This window comes from Mus caroli, chromosome 4 (assembly GCF_900094665.2).
Source record: "Mus caroli chromosome 4, CAROLI_EIJ_v1.1, whole genome shotgun sequence".
NCBI classification, from domain to species: domain Eukaryota; kingdom Metazoa; phylum Chordata; class Mammalia; order Rodentia; family Muridae; genus Mus; species Mus caroli.
In genome coordinates, this window is record NC_034573.1 from 123,627,912 (window position 1) to 123,636,986 (window position 9,075).

The 9,075-nt window shown below is 45.9% G+C and overlaps 1 protein-coding gene across 4 annotated transcripts in view; it reads right to left on the minus strand.

The window, feature by feature from the left end:
- The window catches only part of Dhdds (dehydrodolichyl diphosphate synthase subunit), a 33,364-nt gene that overhangs the window by 7,888 nt on the left and 16,401 nt on the right, over positions 1–9,075 (minus strand). For all 4 annotated transcript variants that reach the window (XM_029476410.1, XM_029476408.1, XM_021160879.2 and 1 more), the window contains exons 7-8: positions 6,807–6,921; positions 4,081–4,188 (exon numbers count right to left, since the gene is read on the minus strand). In XM_029476410.1, the coding sequence (XP_029332270.1) occupies positions 4,081–4,188; positions 6,807–6,921 (223 nt within the window). The remainder of the gene's footprint in view (positions 1–4,080; positions 4,189–6,806; positions 6,922–9,075) is intronic.

Genomic DNA, 9,075 nt, shown 5'->3' on the forward strand with positions numbered 1-9,075 from the left:
CACCATGTGGTTGCTGGGATTTGAACTCTGGACCTTCGGAAGAGCAGTCGGGTGCTCTTACCCACTGAGCCATCTCACCAGCCCTATACCTAGATTTTTATATGGTCCTGGATGAAATACATACGCTTGCTCTGAATATCTCTTTAGGTCTCCCACCCTTTTAGGGTTTTTTTGAGATAAGAGTTTTACTAAGTAGCCTTGGCGCCTTCAAACACATGGCACTCTTCCTGCCTCGGATGCATGCCTGGGAACTAGGATGGCAGGGATGTGCCGCCATGCTCATGTAACAGCAGCCCTAAAGGTCAGTGTCCCTCAGGAGCATAGGGAACATTCTCTGAGACAGGGTCTCACATAAACAGTCAGGCTGCAACTGTGCTATGCAGCTAGGAAGGCTATATTCATAGTTCCTCCTGCTCTATATGGTAGGTTCTAGGGTTACAGGTGGGCACTCCCACTTGACTCTCAAGAGCATTAATTCTTTAAAATGTTAGTGCAGATCTTAGGCCATCTTTGTGCAAATGCTCAAAGAAGCTCACTCTGAAAATAGCACTAAGCCCCTGTTCTTCCACACCCAGAAGAAGCAAAGAACAAGATGAGTCTGCCGCTTGGCAGGTGCCTGGGCTTCCAAAGATTTATGAAGAGGGATAGTAGGAGCATTTGCCTTGAGTGTATGAGGCATCAGTGTCAATCCTGCATCTCTCTGTGTAGCCCAGGCTGTCCTGGAACTCCCAGGCGCCTTCAAACACATGGCACTCTCCCTGCCTCACACTGCTGGGGTTAAAGGTGCACACCACTGTAGCACACAAACCTTAGACATTTTTTTTTTTTTTAATAGGAGCAAGTACAGATGAGAAAAAAGGAGGTTTTTAAAGAGTTATTTTATGTATGTGAGTGTTTGCTTACAGGTATGTGTGCATGTAAGTGCACTCTGTGCATGCCTTGTGCCCTCATAAGACACTGGACTCTCGGGTACTGGGGTTAAGGATGGTTGTGAGTCACCCTGTGGGTGCTCTGCAGCAGTGACAAGTGCCCTAAGCTACTAAACCATGGGGAGGGGAGGAGGGAAGGAAAGGGGGGATGGCTCTGTGGTTAGGAGCACAAACTATTCTTCTTGAGTTTGAGTTCCAGCATGCACAGTTCACAGACACGCCCGGCTCCCAAGGATGACTGCTCTGGCCTCTAGCTGACTGCACTCACACGCGCACACACACACACCCCCCTGCATGTTATTAAAAATAATAAAAGTAAATTAAGCCGGGCGGTGGTGGTGCACACCTTTAATCCCAGCACTCGGGAGGCAGAGGCAGGCGGATTTCTGAGTTCAACGCCAGCCTGGTCTACAGAGTGAGTTCCAAGACAGCCAGGGCTATACAGAGAAACCCTGTCTCGAAAAACAAAACAAAACAAAAAAAAACAAAAAAAGTCAATTAAAACAACAAATAGCAGGTGTAGGGCTGGAGAGGCAGCTAGCCTGGTATACATACAGTCCTGGATCTACTGTGCACACCAGACAGGCTTGGCCCCTTAGGGTCTCAAGTGACTTTCTTCCTAACCAAATGCCTTATCAGCTTCTGCCTATTCTTTAAGTCCTCTGTTGTGCTATTACCAAGCTGTGAATGTGTAAGAGGCCTAGGGCCCCCAAATTGTCTCTGCCATCTTCCCCTGAGTGTTCTAAGTACCTTACGGTTGTAAGCGCCATGCCCTCGGCCCGCTTCCACTACACTCTGTCACTGGGCCCGTGTCCTTCACACTCACTACAGCCTGGCATTTCCTTTCATTTGTTTGCTTGCTTACTCTGTTCTCAACTAAAACTACAAAATCCTTGAGTTTAGACATTTGTCTGGCAGGATGACTGCTAACTCCCCTGTGCCTAACCACATACCTGGTTCATAGTAGGAACGCAATAAACAGTTATGGAGAAGACAGAGCCTAAGGCAACACCTCCTCAAACCACGGGCAAGGCTCTGAGAAACTTGAGATAATAAAGGCTCTGGGCATTCAAATTATAGGGCCTCCAGACAAAGGCTCACACAGCAGGCTTTCCAGGCCCCATCAGAGCCAATTTACTCTCACTTCATACATACACTCTACTGTGTTAATCACCTGCATTTTTTTTCTATAGTTGATTTAAAACAGTAAACAGGAAGGAAAGGGAAAGGGGTAGGTGTCGAAATTAGCCATTGACACAGCAGGAGACGAAAGAGGAAGGTCTTAAAAAACTCTATGTGAGTCTCAGAGCCAGGTGTCTAGAAGCATCTACATAACTTGAAGGTGGTGGCTACCACTCACAGCATCCTCAAGTTAGACAGGGACTATTCTAACCATCACTAGTGACAACTGCGACCTAGACTGCAGGAGTCAAAGTACAAGGTGGACTTCAGAAAGTTTCTCATCCAGAAAATACAAAGTATGTTCCAGTTTTGGAGGCAGCCCCAGCTTCAGGGAACTCTGATGGCATCCTCCCAGGCAGCAGGTAACAGACGCTGTGCTAGTTCTCTTTTACTTGTTCTGAGCTGCCTCGTTCAAATGACTCATACTGTGAGACTCAATGATAAAACCTCATGATTCGCAGGGCGTAGTGGTGCATGCCTTTAATCCCAGCACTCGGGAAGCAGAGGCAGGCGGATTTCTGAGTTAGAGGCCAGCCTGGTCTACAGAGTGAGTTCCAGGACAGCCAGGGCTATACAGAGAAACCCTGTCTTGAAAAAAAAAAAACAAACAAAAAACAAACCTCACAATTAAAGTCACTAATGCTAGGAGTTCCAGACTGGGGCTTGTGGACAGATTTCGGGGATCCTATGAACCCTGAGAGTAGTCTATGTGACAGAGTGTAAGTATCACCCCTGCAATTCACTGGACATCTTCTATGGCTTCCATTAGGTCCCCAAAAGGGGCACTAATACTTACATCATTCCTTCTTCCTGCCCATTCTCTCTCCAGACTTAGGAAACATCTACGATTTCAAAATTCCGGTCCCTAGTTCTGTGGCCTTGGCACAGTTAGTTCCTGTCCCTGTTTTCATATCTGAAGAAATAAGGACACAAGGCTGATACATTAAGGGAGAGTTAAACAGATAAATACAGACAGAACCAGCACAGCAACTCTGTGTTAGTGTCTCTACCCATATGAGCAGTGGTAGTCGGATGCAGACAAGAGTTAGGGAGACCACTGACAACCCTGACGCTAGGAAGCTTCCAGAAGCGCTCTCTGGGCTCTGCAGAATTCTACTCTCACACAAACATTTGGTCTCAAATTCACTGGCTTTGCCGGGCAGTGGTGGAAGACACCTTTAATCCCAGCACTTGGGAGGTAGAAGCAGGCAGATTTCTGAGTTCAAGGCCAGCCTGGTCTACAGAGTGAGTTCCACGACATCCAGGGCTACACAGAGAAACCCTGTCTCGAAACTGCCCCCCCCCCCAAAAAAAAACTCACTGGCTTTGATTTTGAGATCCTCCTGGCTCAGCTTCCCAATGGTGAATATTAGCAGTGGGTGTGGACAGCTATGACTTTGATCAGGCTCTCTGAGCTTTCTCCTGTGTCTTATTCTTGTATCATATTAGTCCCTAAACAATGTCTCTTTTTCTGGCCTTAAGCTCATCCTCCTGTGTCTTGTCTTGAGTGCTAGGATTAAAAGCATCAGCACCATGTCCCAGGTATCTCTGTTCCTCATTCACAGAGAGACTAACAAGACCTACCTGACTGAGTGCTTGGGAGCACAAATGAGGAACTGTAGAACACGTTCAGTGTCTGACAGTAATTGATCAGTGTGTGGTAGTAGTATTATAATGACCATCATTGTCAAGAAATGTTTGTGGGCTGGAAAGATGGCTCAGTGGGTAAAGGCACTTGTCACCAAGCCTGACAGCCTGAGTTCAATTCCTGAGACCCACAGGAAGGAGAGAACCAACTTTCAAAGGCTGTCTTCCACATGTGCACTCCGTCACACACATGCATTAATTATGGCACATCTGTGCACAGAAACTCACAGATAAATAATAAATGCAATAAACATTGTAGCAAGTCCTAGTGCAAGGCGGGCCTGGCAGTCCACCCTTCCAGCCCATCCTGCCCGACTCATACCTGAAGGGCACTATGGTTCCTCTGAAACTGCAGAATTGCCTCACACAGGTTCCAAAATGTGTATTCTGGCCACAGGACAGGCTGGAACACGAGGCAGGAATGGGACGTCTGGTAAAAACAAGCAGCAGAGTAGGAGTTAGTCACAGCTGAGGAGATGCACTGCTGCTCAGGACCCCGATGGAGGAGCAGCCGTGGTGGAAAAGGTCCAGAACAAGATGGCACATGTTTCCAGAGCCCTGGAAGTGTCTGCAGCCAGCCCAGGTCCCCTCACTCTTGGAAGAAGGGTCACAAGGCAACTGGATCCCCTGCCCGTGGCAAAGCAGAGGTAAACTAGATAAATGTTTCCTCCTTTCTTTCTTTCTTTCTTTTTTTTTTTTTTTTTTGTCAGAGAAAGGCTCACTGTATAGCATTGGCTAGTACGGAATTAACTATGTAGACCATGCTGACTTGAAATTCCCATTGATCTGCCTGCCTCCTGAGATCTTGGACCAAAGGCAAGTGCCACCACGCCCAGCTACACCATGTCTCTAAAAGCCAATTTTAGGACTATGAAATGACATCTGGATTATGTCATTGGCTCCCTGCCCTTAGAGGTCATCTGAGACAGACACACAGTCTGATAAAGTCAGCCAGAACAAATGGTGGCTGCTCCCGTTATTTTAAGTAGCAGCAGTATGACTCCGTGTCTTAAGCCCATGGGTTCTGAAGCCAAACTGCCTCTGTCTACCATTACCACAGAATTGGCTGAGTTTTTTCACCTCTCTGGGCATAAGTCTTTACGGAACTATGAAGATGAAATATGCATGAAAGAAAAGTCCTTGAACCGGGTGAACATGAATGCCCCTGGCCTCAACACTCCACAGTCACTGCTTACTGTCTGCTATACTGAACAACAACCAAATGCCCCGCAGGGGGAAACTTGCTCAATATTGTCACCAATATCACCTTCCCCACAGCTCCTACCAAGATACCAAGTACTTTCTCCACAACAAATGAAAGTGGCTTTTTATTCTGAGACAGGCCTCACTATGCAGCCCTGGCCGGCCTGGATTTGCTCTATAGAACAGCAGCCCTAAAGTTCACACTAATAGCCTGCCTCTGCCTCCGAATCCTGGGCTATATACTAAGGCAGGAGGTGCTATGGCCAGCATCTGCAGGAGGCTGGCTGAAGAGCTGCCACTTCTCTTTCCTAAGGCTGCAATGACTTTCCCCGAGCCTTCTTGTAGAACAGGCTGTCCTTGAACTTACAGATCAACTGCCTCTGCTTCCCAAATGTTGGCATTAAAGGCGTGCGCCACCACATCCAGATGCCAAGTCTCATGTTAAAGACATGGGATCCCTGCATCTGCTGGGTGACCCATTTGGTAAATTCTCTACTTCACCAGCATATTTTGTCTTTATCTTTCTTTCCCATTTCTAACTCCTTCCTTTTCTCCATCTTCTTTCTGCCTCCCTTTTTTGTCCTCCTTGCAAAGTGCCAAGGACCAAATCAGGGTTTGAGCACACTCTGTAAGGAATCTAGCCCACCACCACTGTCATTTCCTAACTGTGCTCAGTGCAAACTTTTAAGTGTGATCTGAGCAGCAGAAAACATTAGATATACACTAAATTTCCATCAGGATTCCCAAACATTAAGTCAAAACATGTGCAGTAGCTAGCTGCCAGTTCACTTGTCTGTGTCTCTGAGTGCTTGTAGAGGTCAGAGGTCACCCTTGGATTTTGCTCCTCGGAAGACAGGCTCGCTCTCTGAGACTGGGGCTTACAGATCAGGCAATGCTGGCCAGCCAGAGCTCTAGGGATCCTTCTGTCTTTGCTCTCCAAGCATTGAGATTCTAAGTGTGTCCCCCCATCACAGCAGGCTTTTTATGTGGGTGCCAGGGTCCAAACACAGGCTGTCATGCGTATGTACCAGATGTACCAACCCTTACCAAGTACCAGCTTCCCCAGTCCTCAATTATAACACTTATTCATTAAAATTTTTCTGGACCTTGATACATGAGATGTTTCCAAGCTGAGTCTCCCTCAACCTCTCCTTATTCTTTCTTCCTTTTTTTTTTTTTTTTTTTTTTTAGACTGGGTTTCTTGGTGTAGTCCTAGGTGTCCTGGAATTCTTTCAGTATACCAGGCTGCCCTTGAACTCAAGAGCTATCCACCTGCCTCTGCCTCCTCCTAAGTGCTGGGATTAAAGGTGTGCACCACCACTGCCTGGCTGAAAACAAGAGATCTTTAGACAAACAGTACTAACTGGATGTGATCTTTTAGGGGTGACCTAAGCTAGAATAGCCGAGCAAAAAGGCAATAGCAAGCCTGAGAGTCTGGATGCAGTGGAAATCTCTCACAGGATTTACCTGCACAGATGGAGACCTGTATTCTGAAGAAGAGATGATGAACTGTAAGGGAAGGCTCTTGTGGTGCTGGTCTGACACCTGGCTTAACCAGCGTCTCAAAACCCATTTCTTGAAATGGGGCTTATGTAAATTTTCATTAGGGTAGGATGGCTTTGGTTTCTCTTTAGGATAAAACTCTGCATTTTGGATAGCAAGGAACACATTATACACCCAGGGTCAGGTGAAGAAAGAAAAGTAATGTCTCTAGGTACAACCTGGAGGCACTGATTGTTCTACGTGGTAACCCTCTGCCTTGCTCGTACAATGGTGGAGAATGGGTTCTGGTTCAGTTCCAGGGTTCAGCCCAACCCCAAAATAACATGCTTCAAAACAACCTACCTGCCAGAGCAAGAAGTCACTCAGCCGCACCTCCCCAGAAGTCCGGATCAGGATGTCGGGATGAGGAGAGTGGTTGCTATAGAGGCACTTATCAAGCAGAGACTCCGAGACATCACTAGGTGGGCAGGAGACAGAAGCACACGTCTCTCTGTGGTACTCGCTCCGTGAACTTCCACGTACAGCCTCCCCGTTGGTGATTGGCCACCATCAAATACATTTGCCAGTACATTGCCAACCCAAGAATGACTTTAAATCTGCAGACCACATACAGTGCTTTTCCTTCCCCCAGGGCCTGCACATGCCAGGCAAGGACTCAACACACACCACACCGTCCCAAGGCCTGTGGAGGGCGTCTTTAACCTGTCCTTATCCGTACAGAGGAGGGAAGCTCAGATGGCATGGACAATCTGCCCAATCCCGTTGCCTGTGGGCCGAGAACCAGATGTGTCTCTACGCTGCTTCTCTCCGTCTGATAATTCTACCCTGGCAGTGTGATGAAGCACCCTGCAACTGAGTTTCTTAAAGATGGGTATACGGCTTAGTGGTAATGTAGGTAGCTAAAAGGCCTAAGGCCCTGAGTTTAATCCCGAGAACTGCAAAAAGACAATTATATCTGATAAAAACAAAGACACAACAAAAAGATGAATCTAAATTAAATATACTGGTTTGGAAAGACTTCCAAGATCCACTGTTATATGAAAAAAGCAAATTAAAAAAAATCATGGGCTGGTGAGATGGCTCAGTGGGTAAGAGCACCCGATTGCTCTTCCAAAGGTCCAGAGTTCAAATCCCAGCAACCACATGGTGGCTCACAACCATCTGTAACAAGATCTGGCTCCCTCTTCTGGAGTGTCTGAAGTGTACTTACATATAATAAATAAATAAATCTTTAAAAAATAAATAAAAAAAATCATATTGTGAAAAATATAGACAAGTCTATAATCACACATTATGTATGTGAAGGGAGTATGATAATCACTGTATTATAAAAAACATTACCTATGCATATATATACATATTACGTACATACATACATATGTATATATATAAAAAATGAAGTTGAGAAAGCCACACAACAGTTTTCAACAGTGAGTTGGTCAAGAAGGAAGGAAGTCTGTTTAGTGATTTATGATGGAGACTTAGCCCCAGGCCTCACACACACAATTGAACCCCAGGATTTAATAAAAAGAACCAGGGCTGGCAAGAAAGACAGTATAGTGGGTAAAGCTGTTTGCCACACAAGCGGGTGATCTGAGTTTTCATTCCTCACATAAAGTGGAAAGAGAACCAACTGCACAGGGTGGCATCCATGCGTCCTGGGGCAGACCTGTTCCCACCACAGTGAAGTGAAAAATGAAGCAGGGGAATGACTGCTTCTCGGATGCTGGGTAAGAAAGATGCTCCCAAGGAGACAGACGCGCAGAGACAACTAAGGGAGGCTTTTGAAATAAAGCTTTCCTACTGACAGAAGAGGGCCCTTTTAAGGCTGTATCTGCCGGCTCCAGGAAGTATTTGCCCACCCTAACATGGACACACAAACAAGACCAGGAATCTTGAATTTATGAGTTGTATCTTGTGAAGAGTGAAAAAAAAAAAAACTTCCTTGTGGAGAATATGTCATGGGGTCACAATAGCAGAAAGGGGCTGGAGAGATGGGTCAGTAGGTTAAGATCTCTGGCTGCCCTAGCATAGGACCCAAGTTCAATTCCCAGCACCCACACGGTGGCTCACTGTGTCTCCAGTCCTAGGGGAGTCAATGTTTCTCTCTTGTCCCCAAAGACACTGCACACATATGGGGCAGACATACATGAAGGAAAAATCCATATACAAAAGATTAGAAAAAAAAAAAAAACAAGGGAAAAATATTTTAAAAAGAAGAATGAAAGCACGAATGCCAGGAGTGAGTGTTCAAAACCAGATAGCAGAGCTCAGAGGCTGTGGCAGAGGATCAGGAGTTAAAGGCCAGCCTGGGCTACACAGGGGTAGAGGATCAGGAGTTAAAGGCCAGCCTGGGCTACACAGGAAAGCACAATCTTAAAAAAAAAAAAATCACAGAATGAGGTTTAAAAATAAAAGAAAAAGAAACTGGGGTGCTTTGGGCATGTGTCTTGATTTTTTTAATTACTTTTTTTTCAAACCACAAAAGGAGATGTATTTTCTATATAATCGTACAGCAAACAATATTTGCTTATGACTGGGCAAGAGAAGGGTCCTGGGTTCAGACTGCCCTGACAATCACAGACTCTTGTTTTTTTTTTTTTTTTTTTTT